Source organism: Nerophis ophidion, linkage group LG13, assembly GCF_033978795.1.
Source record: "Nerophis ophidion isolate RoL-2023_Sa linkage group LG13, RoL_Noph_v1.0, whole genome shotgun sequence".
Lineage (NCBI taxonomy): Eukaryota > Metazoa > Chordata > Actinopteri > Syngnathiformes > Syngnathidae > Nerophis > Nerophis ophidion.
In genome coordinates this window covers 5,308,293-5,327,755 of record NC_084623.1, presented here as the reverse complement: position 1 = coordinate 5,327,755, position 19,463 = coordinate 5,308,293, and the positions used below count along the sequence as shown (strand labels likewise).

Sequence of the window (19,463 nt, the reverse complement as noted above, 5' to 3'; positions counted from 1 at the left end):
ATGTCAGTCTTACCTGAAGGTATTTACTGTTGTAAAGAATGTTAATAAACTGAGCTAAAAAAAACCTTCCTGCATACTCACTGTTCTGACTTTGCAGGTTGAAGAGTTGCTCCTCAACACGGGTCAGTTGACGCTGAAGCGTTTCCACCGTAAATATTATACTGTAAATTACGGACGATAAGCCGCTAATTAATCGACTTTTTATCGCTGACAAACATAATGTACATTTTTTTCATAAAGCATTAAAGTTGTGTGGTATTGTTTGAGTTTAAAGCTTTGAACCGGAAGTACAAGTGCTGGTCTGTCTTGTAATCGTCCATAGCATTTCTACTCGTATGTATTCTTCATTCATCACTCCTAGGAACGTTAGTAAGTTTTTCAATTTAACTAAAACAATTCTTATTTACTAAATCGTCCCATGTGTGATGTCTGTAAGAGTGTTTTCATGCATATTTGTACGTGCTGTCATAATGTAATGAAGCAAGCATCGTTAGCAATAGCTAACATGCCAACACGTTTACCAGTGTCTGTTAATAGTATTAACTATTCTTTTTGTATTGTTTCAGTTTCTTAAATTCACCAAAACGTCACCGTAGAGTTATTGAGTCTGTTTAGCAGATTGGAGAGCAATCTGCTAAACAGTGTCTTTCTTGCCATAAGTTGGATGTCAAAGTTGACCAACTTCTCGGTTTATGTCCACAACCTTCTACTATCCAGGTGAGAGGCAGGATTTTGTAATCTCGAATTAACTTTCACCAACTCAGAGGCGGTGCAGCAGCTCAGTTTGTATATATATCAGCATAAGCTGGTTAGCGCTCTGTGATCACTATGAATAGTTTGTCTGCGTTAGCGCTTACAATAACAATATCGCAAATATTCAGGTCACGAAATGTAAATGGAGTACGGTTGGCAGATTTTGGATGTTTTTAGAAGGCTTTTTTACTACGATTAGCTGTGTTGAAAGCCACCTCCTAATTGTTTTATTTAAGGAATAAACATAAGACTTCTTGTCTTACATAAAAGTTGTGAATGCTTGACAAAAACAAAACAAAAAGTGCAGTTCCCCTTTAAGGGCCTACTGAAAGCCACTACTACCCACCATGCAGTCTGATAGTTTATATATCAATGATGAAATATTAACATTGCAACACATGCCAATATGGCCGGGTTAGTTTACTAAATTGCAATTTTAAATTTCGCGCCAAAATATCCTGCTGAAACGTCTCGGTATGATGACACATACGTGTGACGTCACGGATTGTAGAGGACATTTTGTTCCAGCATCGTTCCCAGCTATTAAGTCGTCTGTTTTCATCGCAATATTCCACAGTATTCTGGATATCTGTGTTGCTGAATCTTCTGCAATTTGTTCAACGAACAATGGAGACATCAAAGAAGAAAGCTGTAGGTTGGGAAGCTGTGTATTACGGCCGGCTTTAGCAACACAAACCCAGCCGGTGTTTCAATTTTTACATTCCCGAAATGTGACAGTCAAGCTTTACTATGGAACAGAGATGTTAAGCGAACACGGTTGGATTGGACCACACACACAAAGTACAGTGTATTATGCAGCGATCATTTCGTAAGATTGTGTTTTGAAGACGATCCCTTGCGAAGGGCAGAGATGGGCATCGCCACCACCTGTGGACTGGTGCTGAAGAAAGGTGCGGGGCCGACCTTCAGGTTGTACAGGTACGACCATATAATCTCACTAAAACACTAGTAACACAATAAGCAGATAAGGGATTTTTCAGAATTATCCTAGTAAATTTGTCTAATAACATCTGAATTGCTCCCACTACCCTCTAGTCTTTTTTTTCTTTCTTTCTAGTCTTTCACTCTTACTTTCCTCATCCACGAATCTTTCATCCCCAATCAAATTAATGGGGAAATCGTCGCTTTCTCGGTCTGAATCGCTCTCGCTGCTGGTGGCCATGATTGTAAACAATGTGAGGCGCTCCACAACCCGTGACGTCACGCGCACATCTTCTGTTACTTCCGGTACAAGCAAGGCTTTTTTATTAGCGGCCAAAAGTTACGAACTTTATCGTCGATGTTCTCTACTAAATCCTTTCAGCAAAAATATCTGAATCGCTCCCACTGCCCTGTAGTCTTTTTTTTAAGTCCTTCACTCTCACTTTCCTCATCAACGAATCTTTCCTCCTCGCTCAAATTAATGGGGAAATCGTCGCTTTCTCTGTCCAAATCACTCCCGCTGCTGGTGGCCATGATTGTAAACAATGTGCAGATGTGAGGAGCTCCACAACCCGTGATATCACGCACACATCGTCTGCTACTTCCGGTACAAGCAAGGCTTTTTTATTAGCGGCCAAAAGTTACGAACTTTATCGTCGATGTTCTCTACTAAATCCTTTCAGCAAAAATATCTGAATCGCTCCCACTGCCCTGTAGTCTTTTTTTTAAGTCCTTCACTCTCACTTTCCTCATCAACGAATCTTTCATCCTCGCTCAAATTAATGGGGAAATCGTCGCTTTCTCTGTCCGAATCACTCCCGCTGCTGGTGGCCATGATTGTAAACAATGTGCGGATGTGAGGAGCTCCACAACCCGTGACATCACGCACACATCGTCTGCTACTTCCGGTACAGGCAAGGCTTTTTTATTAGCGGCCAAAAGTTGCAAACTTTATCGTCGATGTTCTCTACTAAATCCTTTCAGCAAAAATATCTGAATCGCTCCCACTGCCCTGTAGTCTTTTTTTTAAGTCCTTCACTCTCACTTTCCTCATCAACGAATCTTTCATCCTCGCTCAAATTAATGGGGAAATCGTCGCTTTCTCTGTCCGAATCACTCCCGCTGCTGGTGGCCATGATTGTAAACAATGTGCGGATGTGAGGAGCTCCACAACCCGTGACATCACGCACACATCGTCTGCTACTTCCGGTACAGGCAAGGCTTTTTTATTAGCGGCCAAAAGTTGCAAACTTTATCGTCGATGTTCTCTACTAAATCCTTTCAGCAAAAATATGGCAATATCGCGAAATGATCAAGTATGACACATAGAATGGACCTGCTATCCCCGTTTAAATAAGAACATCTCATTTCAGTAGGCCTTTAACGTATGCCAACATGACTGTACTGTATGTTATATTCCAGACAAGCCAGAGTTAACAAACAAACAGACGTCACCTCTCCCGCAGCTCCGCCTCCTTGCTGACATTTTCCTGCAGGATTTGGTTATGTCGTTCCAACAGGGTGTCATGTTCATTCTGGAGCTGCTGCAGCTCTGCTGTGCTGCTTTGGAGAGACTTCTGGTTCTCTGCCAGCCTGGACCTCAGCTGGTCCACCTGAGACGTCAACTCTCTGGCAAACACACAGCGCGCCAATTTTACTCAGAAACTTCCTTTCTGTAGCACCTGCCGTACCCAAAGTGCTGGATGGACTCCAAATCATCAGATAATGGAAGGACAAAAGCAATAAACAACATTAACATAAACAGTATAACACTGAGATGGCAATTCAAGTATCCAGTCGTGGTTTCTTTTCTCAACTCTCCGTACCCTTCTAGCCTGCTGGCGTTGCTTTCGTTCTGCCCGTTGAGCTTGCTCTTCTGCTGCTTCAGTACATTGTGCACTCTCACCTTATAGCCCTCAAACTCTTCAGTCATTGTCACCAGTTCTGCCTAGAAACAAAATAATGAAAAGCTTTGCAGTAAAGTCATCTCCGCTGTTAAGGCTCACTGAAATGTTCCTAATATGATAAGAACTTAGCAATTGTAAAGATAGTTGATGCTCATCACAATTGGACATTGTTTGTGGCGTCTAAGAGTCCGTGTTGGGCCCCAAACTTTTTATACTTTGTCTCAATGATACTAGTATTTTCTGCTCAGGGGGAGAACTGCCGGCCAAAGTGGCTTAAATCTGATTTTTTTCCCAGCTGATTTTTTGCACTGCAAGTACAAAACCCAAAAGCAGTGAAGTTGTCACGTTGTGTAAATGGTAAATAAAAACAGAATACAATGATTTGCTAATCCTTTTCAGTATATATTCAATTGAATAGACTGCAAAGACAAGATACTTAACGTTCAAACTGAGAAACTTTGTTATTTTTTGCAAATATTAGCTCATTTGGAATTTGATGTCTGCAACATGCGTCAAAAAAGACTGAAAAAGTTGAAGAATGCTCATCAAACACTTATTTGGAACATCCCACAGGTCAACAGGCTTATTGGAAACAGGTGGGTGCCTTGATTGGGTATAAAAGCAGCTGCCATGAAATGCTCAGTCATTCACAAAGGATGGGGGGAGGGTCACCACTTTGTCAACAAATACGTGAGCAAATTGTCCAAAAGTTTAAGAACAACATTTCTCAAAGAGCTATTGCAAGGAATTTAGGGATTTTACCATCTACGCTCCGTAATATTACCAAATGGTTCAGAAAATCTGGCGAAATCAATGCACGTAAGCGGCAAAGCCGTGACCTTCCATCTCTCAGGCGGTATTGCATTCAAAAGTGTCATCAGTGTGTAAAGGATATCACCACATGGGCCCAGGAACACTTAAGAAAATCACTGTCAGTAACTATTTCTTCACAATACCAGATTAAAATTACAACAGAAATGAATATCCATTCAAGGATGGTGGTGAGTGAAAGGGTCCCCCAGATAAGCTAGAAGAAGCTTTTGGCAGGGGGTCCGGAGGACAGTATATGCATGGAATGCTGAAACATGGTGGCGAGCACAAAAACGCTATATGATGAACCCAAAATACGAGTACTAAAGCAAGCATACACATGCATATTCATTAAGTCAACCAAGCATAACCCAGCAGTAGTCTACCCCACATGAGGCATTAAAGATAGGTGGTTAATAGGTAAGATCTCAGTTAGTTTTTGAAGTTGGAGAATGAATAGAGCATCCTGAGGCTCTCATCAAGCCGGTTCCAAATGTTTGGTCCCCTGCATACAACACTTGGAGCGGTACAAGCCGGTAGACGATGTTTACCTGATATCAGGTCAAAGTTAGGAGTGTTGTGGGCATGCTGGGGACGATAGATAGGAACCAAACTACAGAGCCTGAGATTCAGCCTGTGGATGACTTGATTGGTTAGACAAGCATTGTGATAAATATTGAACTCAGTCAGTCTTAAGACATGATAATTATAATTATAAACTACAGTTTGTCGCTACATCTGTAAGTGCAAGTTAAAACTCTACAATGCAAATCCAATGCCATTTATCAACAACACCCATATGGTTTATTTACGAATTACACAACGTGCCAACTTCACTGGTATTGGGGTTTGTATGGAAAAACTCTGTATGAATAAAGTTTTATTAGATTTGATTGAAAGAAAAAAAAAAGAAGTCACACTAAAATTTTTGGAATCCAAAAGTATTAAAGAATCATAAAATTATTAAAAATCAGTCATAGATTTTTCTTTATTTACTTTCAATTGTTAAGTCTCTACATCAACTTCAGAAATATCTGTCAATTACAAGTTATTTTTCCAAGTTTTTTTTTCATTTCTCTGTTTTATGCCCTTTTTGTCATAGACAACATTGGTTTTATATGAAAAGAACACAAAATGTGCAAAAACTATTTCAAAGTGGAATATTTGATGTGAAGTAATTGGAGCCCTGAATGAGTCAATAGTTTATTACCGTAATTTTTGAGCAATGACAGTATTAAAGAAATAACAACTTGCATGGCAGCTTTCTGTTATTAGAGTCAAAATTGCAACCCTTTTCACCCGCTTGCTCTTTTATTTCACGTTTTGTTTCGTTTTTATTAGTATTTTTAGAATGTGCCACAGACACCCCTGGACTAGATCTTATCTTTTTAAGCATTCTAATCATTTTATTTCATCACTGCAGGAGAAAAAAAACAGTTAAAATCCACAAAATGAGCAGTACCTTTGCCATGTCCCTCTCCTGCTGCAGACTGTTTATTTGTTGCTGGAGGCAGCTGCTGGCTCTTTGGTGCTGCTCCAGCGCAGACCTGAGCTGCTCCTGCAGACGATGACGCTCTGCCGTCAAGTCACACACCTCGATCTTGCACGGAAACGCACACACGTTAATTGGCGGCATTAAAAATATTGTCACAGTGAAGAGCAGAGGCAACAACAGAGTCTGTCTTACTTTGGAGCTTTCTAATTGCTGCTGGCTTGCTTCGAGTTCTCCTTTTAATGAGGCCTGCAGCAGCGTTAGGGAGCTCTCCTGCAGGCATGGAAAAGTGGAGTATAGGTGCACATACACATATTAAATAAAGCCACATAATAAAACAATAACAAACATGGTGGTTCCATTGCAATGATCAGCACAAAGGAAAAAGAAGGCAGAGAAACAGACCTGCTTCTTGGCATCAGACAGATCTTTCTTGGTTTTCACCAGCAACTGTTTAATCTTGGCGGTCTTCTCCTCTGCTTGGTCCAACTGGGACTTTAAAGTTTCTGGACACACAAATACAAAAGGAGCTTCAGTGAAAGATCAAGGAACACCTGTATTGTGCTTATTTATAGTAGCAGTTTGAGTATTCACTGGAATCCAGATTAGTGGAGAACCAATATGATCAAATTGACGTGAAATCATGAACATACCAATTTCTTGTTGAAGACTTTCCTTCTTTTCGGTTAGTCTGCTTATTTGAGCCTTCAAGTCCTCGGAACACTGGTCTTTCTCTGAGAGCTTGGCGTTGAGGTCTTTGACCAGACGTTCATAGTCGGCCATCTCCATGTCTAGCAGAGAGTTCTGCTGCGCCTCCTTGTCAGAGCGAGGAACCACAGATCGTAAATTAGAACAGAATTGCTTCTAGTTTGTGGAGCAAAAAAAAGCTTAAATTGGCTAAGGAACTAGGAGCTTTTATTTATAGATCGATAGTGATGGGCAGTAACAAGCTACATCAATCAATCAATCAATCAATGTTTACTTATATAGCCCTAAATCACTAGTGTCTCAAAGGGCTGCACAAACCACCACGACATCCTCGGTAGGCCCACATAAGGGCAGGGAAAACTCACACCCAGTGGGACATCGGTGACAATGATGACTATGAGAACCTTGGAGAGGAGGAAAGCAATGAATGTCGAGCGGGTCTAACATGATACTGTGAAAGTTCAATCCACAATGGATCCAACACAGTCGCGAGAGTCCAGTCCAAAGCGGATCCAACACAGCAGCGAGAGTTCCGTTCACAGCGGAGCCAGCAGGAAACCATCCCAAGCGGAGGCGGATCAGCATCGCAGAGATGTCCCCAGCCGATACACAGGCAAGCAGTACATGGCCACCGGATCGGACCGGACCCCCTCCACAAGGGAGAGTGGGACATAGAAGAAAAAGAAAAGAAACGGCAGATCAACTGGTCTAAAAAGCATGCAGCCTAACTACATTTTCCAGTAGCTTAGCTACTTTTTTAACGAGTAGCTTATCTACTTTTAGACCCATGTAGCGAGCTGTGGACATGGAGACAACATGGCGGAAGCGGGCGTCGAACCTGCAACGCTCTAATCTCTGGCACGGCCGCTCTACCAACCAAGCCAGACCTCCCCATATGTATTTTATATATTGATCTAGTTCTGTTGTAGATATACAACCAAAAAAGGCAAATACCAACAAACAAAAGGCTGATACCCTCCATCCATCCTTCCAATCCAATCCAATCCACTTTATTTATATAGCACATTTAAACAACAATGTTTCCAAAGTGCTGCACAGCCATGTTAAAAACAATACTAAAAAAAACAACAATATTATGCTCCACCAATGACTGAATAAAAACAAAAAATAAACAAATATAAAACCAATAAAAACAATATAAAAACAAATATGATTAAAAACTATTTTAAAAGGGTAAAATCAATTAAAACAGTAAAATAAAAATCAAAGTGTATAAAAAACACAGAAGACAACAGAGAACAGAGGACCACACAACTCACGTAGTGTTAAAAGCCAAAGAATAAAAGTGGGTCTTAAGACGAGACTTAAAACACTCCACTGTGGGAGCAGTTTGAACATGGAGGGGCAGATTGTTCCAGACCTTAGGGCCGACCACAGAGAAGGCCCTGTCTCCCCTGGTCTTAAGTCTGGTCTTGGGCACCACGAGCTGGAACTGGCTCTCGGACCTCAGAGCGCGCGCAGGAATGTAAATTTGGATGAGGTCCGAGATATATTGAGGTGCCAGTCCATGTAAAGATTTAAAAACAAACAGCAATGTTTTAAAATCAATTCTAAAATGAACAGGGAGCCAGTGCAAACTCTGAAGAATTGGGGTTATATGCTGGCGTTTCCTAGCCCCTGTTAAAAGTCCTGCTGCCGCGTTCTGGACTAACTGCAACCGGGAGAGAGCTTTTTGGCTAATGCCAGCATAAAGTGCATTGCAGTAGTCCAGGCCACTTGAAATAAAAGCATGCACGACTTGTTCAAAAAGGTTAAAAGATAAAAACGGTTTAACCTTTACTAAAAGACGAAGGTGATAAAAACACGATTTTAAAACGCCATTGACTTGTTTGTCTAGTTTAAAATCGCTGTCTATAGTGACGCCTTCCATTTTCTTCCGCTTATCCAAAGTCGGGTCGCGGGGGCAGCAGCCTAAGCAGAGAAGCCCAGACGTCCCACTCCACAGACACTTCGTCCGGCTCCTCCCGGGGGATCCCGAGGCGTTCCCAGGCCAGCCGGGAGACATAGTCTTCCCAACGTGTCCTGGGTCTTCCCCGTGGCCTTCTACAGGTCGGACGTGCCCTAAACACCTCCCTAGGGAGGCGTTCGGGTGGCATCCTCATCTGGCTCCTCTCGATGTGGACGAGCAGCGGCTTTACTCTGAGCTGCTCCTGGATGACAGAGCTTCTCACCCTACTTGTAAGGGAGAGAACGCCACCCGGCAGAGGAAAATAATTATGGCCTCTTGGACCTGTGATCTTGTCCTTTCGGTCATAACCCAAAGCTCATGACCATAGGTGAGGATGTGAACGTAAATCGACTGATAAATTGAGAGCTTTGCCTTCTGGCTCAGCTCCTTCTTTACCACAACGGATTGATACAGCGTCCGCATTAATGAAGACGCTGCACCGATCCTCCTGTCGATCTCACAAACAACTCTTCCCTCACTCGTGAACAAGACTCCCAGGTACTTGAATTCCTCCACTTGGGGCAGGGTCTCCTCCCCAACCCGGAAATGGCATTCCACCCTTTTCCGGGCGAGAACCATGGACTCGGACTTGGAGGTGCTGATTCTCATCCTAGTCGCTTCACACTGGCTGATACCGACATAGCTCAAAAGGCCAAATAATGGGTGGATCTCTGCCGATGACGTGGTCAGTTTGGCCAGACAGCACTAACAATGAGTGCAGAGGGAAAAGTCCGAGCTCCCGGCCGCCCTCGTGTAAACTGTCCTGTCAACGTCTAGGCTAATGGAAAGGCGGTAGCAGTTCCTTTGCTTTGGGCTACAATCTTTCTAAGAGCTATTGCTGATCGCTGCAGGGCAGCCATCAGCGGTCTCAGCGCTTGACTGGAGAACTCCTCGGAGACGCACGTGTATGGAGAAAAAAAAAAGAGCAGGGGGAATGTGTTTTTGTGAAGGCGTGCACCTTGCGTAGATGCTCCAGCTCCTGGGCAGTGCGCTGCAATTGCTGCTGCTGCTTGCTGAGCTGGCCTGTCAGCTCCTCCACTTCTTTCACGGCCGATGAAAGGTCCTACAAACACAATGCATGTGGGTCTTTTCAAGTCAATACACTTACCGGCAATTCCAGACGAATAAGTCACTACTTTTTTCCTACTCTTTGAGCCTTGCGGCTTTTATAAAGGCGCACATTTTTTTTTCTGCTGACGGCCAAAAAGCTAATAGTTTTCAATAAAAACAGACGAAGACACTTATAGTTAAAGTACCAGTTAAGTTAAGTTTAAGTACACATGATGGTCACACACACACACGAGGTGTGGCGAAATTATTCTCTGCATTTGACCCATCACCCTTGATCACCCCCTGGAAGGTGAGGGGAGCAGTGGGCAGCAGCGGTGGTCACGCCCGGGAATAATTTTTGGTGATTTAACCCCCAATTCCAACCCTTGATGCTGAGTGCCAAGCAGGGAGGTAATGGGTCCCATTTTTATAGTCTTTGGTATGACTCAGCCGGGGTTCGAACTCACAACCTACCGATCTCAGGGCGGACACTCTAACCACAAGGCAACTGAGTAGGTCTAAGTCTTAAGTGTTTGAGTTATGGCGCCATCTTTTAGAGAAGTTTTCTCACAGCAGTGTCCTTCCATTTACTGCTTTTAACCGGAAGTAGAAGTGCCGATCCGTCTTGTAGCCGTCCATAGCGTTTCTACTCGTATGGATTCTTCATTCATCACTTCAAGCAACGCTGGTAAGTTTCGAAATATCACTAAAACAATTCATACTTACTAAAGCGTCCCATGCGTGATGTCTATACAAGTGCTTTCATGCATATTTGTACATGCTATCGTAATGAAATGAAGATAGCGTCGTTAGTATTATGCTAATATGTTTACAATGTCTGTATTAGTATTATTAACTTATAACGGCATTATTTTTGTATTGTTTCCTTAAAACATCCCTGTGGAGTTATTGAGTCCGTTTAGCCAATTGGAGAGCTAGCTTCCGCAGCTAGTGGGTCCATGACGATGACTTCTGTTTTGTTTGATCATCTGTTTTACTGCCTTGTTACAGACATCGTTTGGAAACAATTAAGGTATGTAAATAAACATTAACAAAATATTTGTGTGTAAATTACTCATTTCACAACATATATATCGGCGGCTTATAGTCCGTTGCGGCTAATATATCCATCCATTTTCTACCGCCTGTTCCTTTTGGGGACAAGTGCAGGGGGTGCTGGAGCCTATATCTGCTGCATTTGGGCGGTAGGCGGGGTACACCCTGGACAAGTCGGCTAATATATGGAAAATAATTTTTGTTTTACTCAAATGTAGTGAGCGCTGCCCTTATTTCAATGCCCTCAACATAAATACAGTAATAAACAAGAGCCTTCCTCATGTCCACATTTACATTCTCTGCGTGTCACGTTGTGTACACTGCCATGTGTGAAGTGCAAACAAGTGGCCAACAGTAAAGGAAAAGCCTCAACACACAATTACGCTGTGAAATATTGAATTTTCCGCAACATGCTAATGCTGCAGGAGCATATTAATGGCTTATGAGGAGTGTGTGTGGGCACCATATTGCTTATGCAAATACATTTCCATACAACACCTCATCTAGAGGAACTTTATTTCTTATCATTTGAATTATTAGTAATTTTCTCCATGCACATGTATTTGGCATTTATTTTATTGTTTTTTAGAAGATATACATGGTAGAAAAATGTCATTAGTTAAATCTATTTATTGTTGATTTTCAAACGGCACTTAAGAGGGGAAATGCACTTTTTTTGAGAATGTTTGTCTATTGTTCACAATTCTTCTGTATTTTTTTATTTTTAGGTATTCTAACTTGTAAATAAATGCTAGCAAAAGTCAGCTAACAATATAGTTACTGTGAGTCACTCTATTCTGCCTATTAAGTGCTCTAAAAACATCCAAACACCTCCATCAATGTTTTAAGTGTATATATAATTTAGTAACTTTATTAATAGTTACTGTACGTATTCTGCCCTTTTTACGCAAACGTTTGCTTTGTCACCACTAAGCATGGCAGACTTCATGAGAGACAACAAAGACTACTTGGGACAAATAATGATCCAGAGATTTAATTTTTTGAGCCTGAATATAAGGAGGATGATCTACAAGTTTTAGAAGCTGTGTGCTAAACGGATGTGGCCTTAGTGAAACACTAAGCATCATGTAGCCGCATTGCTAAGTGCTAATTCATTGATTGAAACTTTTATTAGTAGATTGCACAGTTCAGTACATATTCTGTACAATTGACCACTAAATGGTAACACCCAAAATAGTTTTTCAACTTGTTTAAGTCTGGGTCCATGTAAATCAATTCATGGTAGACAATATATACAAACTGTCAACATAATAAAACAATCACTTGCTGTACGATCGCACTGGGATATTTATATATTCCCATTCAGATGAAGAACGAATCATAATCCTTACAAAGTTGTTAAAAAAAGATTTTCTTGTCTTTCTCGCCATTCCTGGGTATAAGCTGGATGTCAAAGTTGACCGATGTCAATGTTTATGTCCACAACCTTCTAATATCCAGCTGAGAGGCATGATTTATTATCTAGAATTACCTTTCACCAACTCAGAGGCGATGCAGCAGCTCAATATGTCAATATAGCAGCATAAGGTAGTTAGCTCTCTGTGATCATGGCGCCACTAAAAATAGTTAGCGCTTATAATAACATTATTGCCAATACTTGGTTAATATTCAAGTCCCGAGATTTAAATGGAGTATTGTTGGCGGATTGTGTTTGGCTCCATAAAAGTACAACACTGCAAGCTACTTTATCGGCCACAGACTCCTCTTAAAACGCAAACTAGATTGTTTTTATTGGAATAACCCTACAACTCGTTTGGAAAATTAAAATGAAGACCCACCACTTCAATATTTGCACAAGCTTTTTTATGCTACTGAATGAGACAATGTGTACTTCTGTGTACCGTACTCTATGTCAGTGTTTACATTCGGTCCAGATGTGCTTATGAGGGCCAGCAGTTTAGGTCATGGATGGCTCAGTGGCTGTTTGGTGAAATGTCCTTTTTAACCTAGAACTTGGCAAGTGGTTCCAAGCTTTACTGACCGGTACCTCATTTTTGTAAATAAATACAATTTGTGCCATTTTTTTTTAAATCTTACAAAACAATAGTGATGATTAAAAAAAACCTCTATTGAACCAAGGCATCCAGTCCTAATAAAGACAACAGAGGGACATCAATCTTATCTTCAGTTTCTACCTTCATCTTCTGTTCCTTCATTGCTCTCTCAGCCACAAGATCTCTGTCCAGACTGGCGGAGTGTTTTTGCAGCTCCTGGTTCTGGGTTTCTATCTGCACCATTGAGCTCCTGGAGGTCTCCATGGCAGCCAGCAAGTCCTCCTTCTCTCTGCTGAGCAACTGCACCTGAGAAGCAGTAATTATTCCAGATTATTGTCACTGTTATGTGGTGGTTCTTTTAAAATGTTTTACTGTGTTGTTACAAGGATTGAAATACATATTTTTGTATTCTTACTTATTTTTGGCCTGCAAATTAATACTGTGTGGCTATGCTAATCAATCGGGCATCATCACTATCACACTTTTTTCATGGAAACGTACCTGATTGCCAATGCAGATTAATGCTTTTCATGGCCGATCACAAACACAGATGCGTTTAAGGACGAGGACGACAACTATCAAAAACCGAATGGCAAGGTGCCCAAAGATTCACATCAATTACAATTGAATATTTTTATGTATATCAAAGTTTAAAACATATTAAATATTATGTATTACATACATTTTTTTCTGTCGAAATGGAAACAATGACAACATTTAGTAAGAAAGATGAAGTATGCACAATATTCCCAGGCTTTCGCGGGCCACATTAAATGACGTATCGGTCTGGATCTGAGTTTGACACCTGCACTGCAAAAACTGAAATCTAAATAAGATGAAATATCTCAAATAAGGGTGATATTTGCTTATTTTCTGTCTGAAAATATAATTCTTATGACTAAGCAGATTTTATGTTAGAGTGTTTTACTTGTTTTAAGGGTTTTAGTCCTAAATGATCTCAGTAAGATTGTAGCTGAGATTTGATGATCTATGTTGTGTAAAACATGCTTGAAACTAGAATATCAACTGTTGCAAAGCTGTGTCATCAACACTCACAAGTATAAAACTACTTTTCTTAAAGTAATAACTTCTTACTTCAAGCATGAAAAAAAAAGCATGATGCCGAGCCCATATCATCATGTCAAGATAATGGCACTAGCATTTACTTCATCAAAGAATATTTTTCAACATATTGAGCAAAAACGTCTCATTTTTTTCTCCCAAGAAAAGTGCACTTGTTATTAGTGAGAATATACTTATGTTAAAGGTTGACTTGTTTTGGAAAGTCTTGACAAGCCAAATTTTCTTGTTCTATTGGCAGATCATTTTGCTTAGTTCAAATAAAATACCCCTCATTTTTGTATTTTTTTTTCTTGTTTTTGAACACTGACTTTTTGCAGTATATGATCTACATCAACAATATATATATATATGTATATACAATATACAATACATTATGATTTGCCTGAGTGGCTGGACAGGACAGGTTAGGAAAAATAATTAATCTACTTTTGCTTGTTCTGAATCGATTAAGAATTGTTACAAAAAGGAATCGCCATTAATGGGAAAATCAATGATTTTTTGACAGCCTTAGTTGCCTGCATGGCAGCTTTGTGTTATTAGAGTCAACATTGCAACTTGTTCCCGTTACATTCCACCTCTATACCGTATTTTTGCGGACTATAAGTCGCAGTTTTTTTCATAGTTTGGCCAGGGGTGCGACTTATACTCAGGAGCGACTTAACACATTACCATAAAATATCAAATAATATTATTTAGCTCATTCACGTAAGAGACTAGACGTATAAGATTTCATGGGATTTATGGATTATGAGTGACAGATTGTTTGGTAAAGGTATAGCATGTTCTATATGTTAAAGTTATTTGAATGACTCTTACCATAATATGTTAGGTTAACATAGCAGGCACATTCTCAGTTGGTTATTTATGCCTCATATAACATACACTTATTCAGCCTGTTGTTCACTATTTATTTATTTTAAATTGCCTTTCAAATGTCTATTCTTGGTGTTGGGTTTTAAAAAATAAATTTCCCCCAAAAATGCGACCTATATATGTTTTTTTCCTTCTTTATTATGCATTTTCGGCAGGTGCGATTTATACTCCGGAGCGATTTATAATCCGAAGAATACGGTACTCTTTAATTCCACTTTTCTATGTTTTTGTTTATTTGGAATAGCATTTTTAGGATGTGTTGCGGGAGGTTAAAAAAGTAGCTACGGGCCGCACTGATCTAAACGCTGAAAAAAACAACCCAAATTGAATGCTTCCGGTGGAAAATGCAAACGAGGGCAAATATTCTCCGTGTACATGACAAGATTTGAAAATCGCTGATGCAAATCTGACAGCGCTGGGCTCTGTGGACTCCCTTCGCCGTCTTCTCATCATCTGTCAGCCAAACAAGGGAAAGTCAGGTTGGTAAACAGAGACGTCCAGATGTACTCTAAATTCCCCAACTGGCTTGCTGTCTGCCTTCCACCCGCCGAGAGCGATGAGCGTGCACGAGGACAAAACTCTTCCTTTGCACAGCAGATGGAAGTTGTGCTCCATTTGGCTGCCTGGGCTTCTCTCATTGGAAAGAGACAGTTATGGTGTCTTGGGAGAGGAGTCTATATAAACCTCATTCCTCCTGGGCTCAGCCACTCAAGTCTGATAGGCCATTTGTGGCTGCTGCACTGTGGAGTGTGACGTGAGAGTCCCCCTAAATCAGATGAACAGCAGGTGTATCGGAGGCGTGTTGGACACACTTTACATTTACTAGCCGACGTGCACTGGCTCCCTCACTTGAAGCCTGAATGAAGAATTACCTCCGTTCAGAGGGGAAAGAGATGATACAGTGTTATATGTTCATAGATGCTCCCTGCTGGTCGTTTGAGGACACTGCAGATAGTTCTGGATAAATTAATCAACCCCCACTCCTTAATGCACACATGTCAAAGTCAAAGCCCGGGGGCCAAATCTGGCCCGACACGTCTTTTAAATGGGCCACCACTACTTTTTATTTTGCCCCGCCACGTCATTTTAAGTGGCCCACCACATTTTATTTTGCCCCTCCACATCATTTTATGTGGTCTGCCATTTTTTTTTATCGTGACCCGCCACTTCAATTTTAGTGGCACTTTCCGTAATTGTAACGTGGCCCACCACATAATTTTATGTGGTCTGCCATATAGTTTTATTGTGGTCAGCCATGTAGTTTTACTGTGGCCCACCACATAATTTTACATGGGCCGAACTACATTTTATTTTGCCCCGCCACATCATTCTAACGTGGCCCTCCACATCCTTTTATGTGGTCTGCCATATAGTTTTATTGTGGTCCGCCATATAGTTTTATTGTGGTCTGCCATATAGTTTTATTGTGGTCTGCCATATAGTTTTATCATGGCCCACCACAGCATTTTATTGTTGATCGCCACTTCAATTTAAGTGGCCCACCAAATAATTCTAATGTGGTCTGCCATATAGTTTTATTGTGGCCCACCACGCATAATTTTTATGGCACTTTCCATAATTATAGTGTGGCACGCCACATCATTCTAATGTGGCCCACACATCATTTTATGTAGTCTGCCATATAGCTTTATTGTGACCCACCACATAATTTTACGTGGCCCGCCACTACATTTTATTTTACCCCTCCACATCCTTTTATGTGGTCTGCCATATAGTTCAATAGTGGTCCACCACAGCAATTTATTGATGACCACCACTTCAATTTAAGTGGCACTTCCCATAAAGTTGCCCACCAAATCAAGGTTCAAGGTTCAACTTTATTGTCCCCGCGGGGGAAATTTGTCTTGGAAACAGTGCATCATTGCTTTCTTAACATACACAAAAACCACAGAACAAAAACACAAGCACAGACACAACCAGACAACTAACATTTAAACATCAGAACATGGAGCTTGCTAGACACGGGTGGCACTTTGATGTAGGCATAAAATCTACAGTATGGAGATAAAGATAAAGTACAAGTGTGCACTGCACTATAGCTCATGGATAAAGTGCTGTGTGCTAAAGTGTTTAGTTCTAAAGTGCTATGTGCTAAAGTGCTATGTGCTAAAATAAAGTGCTAACCTATGTATTAACATTCTATTGCACATTGTTGGTCAGCTTAATGGAGGCTGGGACAAATGATAATTTAAAGTGGTTAGATTTGCATAGTGGGACCCGGAGTGTTCTCCCTGATGGCAGGGTTCCATATTCAGGGAAGAGTGGGTGTTGGGAATTGGAAATAATTTTCTTAGCTTTTTTCCTAACTGCCTGCCCATAGATACTCTGTACAGGCTCATATTCTTTCCTCCCTGCGATTTTCATTGCCGTTTTATGCAATCCGGCCAGTTTGCTTTTTAGCCTAACGGTTAGGTTGCCAAACCATGAAGTGATCCCGTATCTAATGATGCTCTCTACAATGGCACGGTAGAAAATCATCATGATGTGGCTGCTTACGCCGTACAATCTTAATCCTCGCAAAAAATATAGCCTCTGTTGCAGTCTATTGCAGAGTTTGTCAATGTGGGTCTTCCAGCAGAGAAGATGATCAATATGAACCTCTAAATATTTATATGAGGATACCTGAGTGATTTCCTGATTTTTGATGACCACTGGCTCATGGTCAGTCACATTCCTCGGATCCAAAACCATTTCCTGTGTCTTGGTCACATTTAGAATAAGATGGTTGGTATCACACCACCGAATAAATAGGTCTATCTCGTCTTGGGTCTGTATCCTTGTGAAGAAGGCTTAGGAGCCCGGTAAGTGGTCTAATGTGGTCCCCCACATCATTTTATATGATCCACCATATCATTTTATAGTAGTCCACCACTACATTTTATTTTGCCCCGCCGCATTCTTTTAATGTGGCCCACCACGTCATTTTATTTGATCCACCATATCATTTTATATTGGCCCACCACTACATTTTATTTTGCCCCGCTACATTCTTCTGATGTGGCCCACCACATAATTTTATATGATCCACCATATCATTTTATTGTGGCCCACTACAATTTTTTATAATGAATTGCCACGACAATTTAAGTGGCCCGTACCATAATTTTAACATGGCACGCCACATAATTCTGATGTGGCGTCTTACATGATTTAATGTGGTCATCTATTAAAGTGGCCCTCCACATCATTTTAAATTGACACGCCACATAATTTATGTTGTCCACCATGTCATTTAATCGTGGCCAGCCACACAATTTTATGATCGACCACTTCTTCAATTTAAGTGGCCCGTACCATAATTTTAAAGCAGCACCACATGTGGTCTGCTAAAACTATTAAAGTGGCCAGCCACATCATTCTATGTGGTCCGCCATATCATTTTAGTGGCCAGCCTCACAATGTTATGATGGACCACCACTTCAATTTAAGTGCCGTACCATCATTTTAAAGTGGCACACCATGCCACCACTTCAATTTAAGTGGCCGTGCCCTAGTTTTAATGTGGCACGCCACATTATTCTGCTATGGCCCATTACATACACTACATCAATTAAAGTGACCCTCCACATAATTTTAAATTCGCCACATCACTTTATTGGCCCAATTTAAGAAATCTGTACCATAATTTCAAAGTGGCAGGCCACGTCATTTTAACGTGGTCCTCAACTTCATTTACACTTTAATATTATCTGAAGTTCCAGACATTTATTTGTGGGTTTTCAAACATGAACACTTGGATAAGTGCTTGTCATCTTAAGGTATCATTTAAAAGCAAGCTATCCATCAACCTGGGGATAGGTTGATTGGCAACACTAAATAGGCCCTAGTGTGTGAATATTAATGTTGTCTGTAAAAAAATATATAAATCAAAAACAAAGTGTAACAAGGCTATTTTCACTGTTACATGTAGCCATCTAAGGGCAGCTATAATACTTCAGTCACACGCAGGATTCTCACAGGAATGAGGCAAGAACTAATCCAGAGCAAAGTGTGTGATCAAAGTGGTGTGTTAGAGTGATTCCAAGTGTCGTTGTGTTACTCAGTGTGACAGCACTGCCCTCAACCTTTTTCTCCCCCTCACTAACTGTCTCTCTGCCGCCTCCACCTTCTCTCCTCTCCGCTTGTCGTAATCTAGCTCTGAGGTTCTACACACACTGCCGTCACAACTCAGCCGCAGAAGACTCGATGCATCTCTAGAGATTACCTTCATTTACGCCGGGGACACAAGCGTCATTAGATGCGACTGAGTGATTTTGTTGCTGCTAAAGGGAGCCTGGTGCATTCAGGGTTTTATGGAAACTGCTGGCTGTGACATTACTCACAGGGTCTCTTTCAGATAAAGGAGCCTTCAACTTGCCAATTAGTAATGTAATTGATGAAAGAAATGGCCTTTTGGCTCCCAGATATATAGTTGCTGACATATTATTCCATTTCACAAACAGCGATAATTGTATTCAAAAAAATTCTCAAATTCAAAGTAGGGCTGCCAAAAAATGGAGTTCACTCATGTGATTAATAATACAAAAATATGACATTTCTTAAAGGGTATTTACCGTATTTCCTTGAATTGCCGCCGGGTATATAGTATGCGCCTGCCTCAAATTACTCGTTTCGCAAAAATAATTAGCGCATGCTTAGCATTACCGCCGGCTCAGGATTAACCTCGGGTCAAACTCGTTTCGCAAAATATTATTTTTATTAGCGCATGTCTAGAATTTCCGCTGGGTCAAACTCGTTTCGCAAAATAATTAGCATATGTCTAGAATTTCCGCCGGGTCAAACTC

General features: G+C 40.9%; 1 protein-coding gene across 1 annotated transcript in view; it reads right to left on the bottom strand.

Annotated features, from left to right (window-relative positions):
* The window catches only part of LOC133564154 (GRIP and coiled-coil domain-containing protein 2), a 64,321-nt gene that overhangs the window by 27,178 nt on the left and 17,680 nt on the right, over nt 1-19,463 (bottom strand). The window contains 9 exon segments of the mRNA XM_061918295.1: nt 3,151-3,324; nt 3,522-3,643; nt 5,875-6,012; nt 6,100-6,177; nt 6,310-6,410; nt 6,558-6,720; nt 9,540-9,644; nt 12,844-13,008; nt 18,719-18,824. Coding sequence (XP_061774279.1) covers nt 3,151-3,324; nt 3,522-3,643; nt 5,875-6,012; nt 6,100-6,177; nt 6,310-6,410; nt 6,558-6,720; nt 9,540-9,644; nt 12,844-13,008; nt 18,719-18,824 — 1,152 coding nt within the window.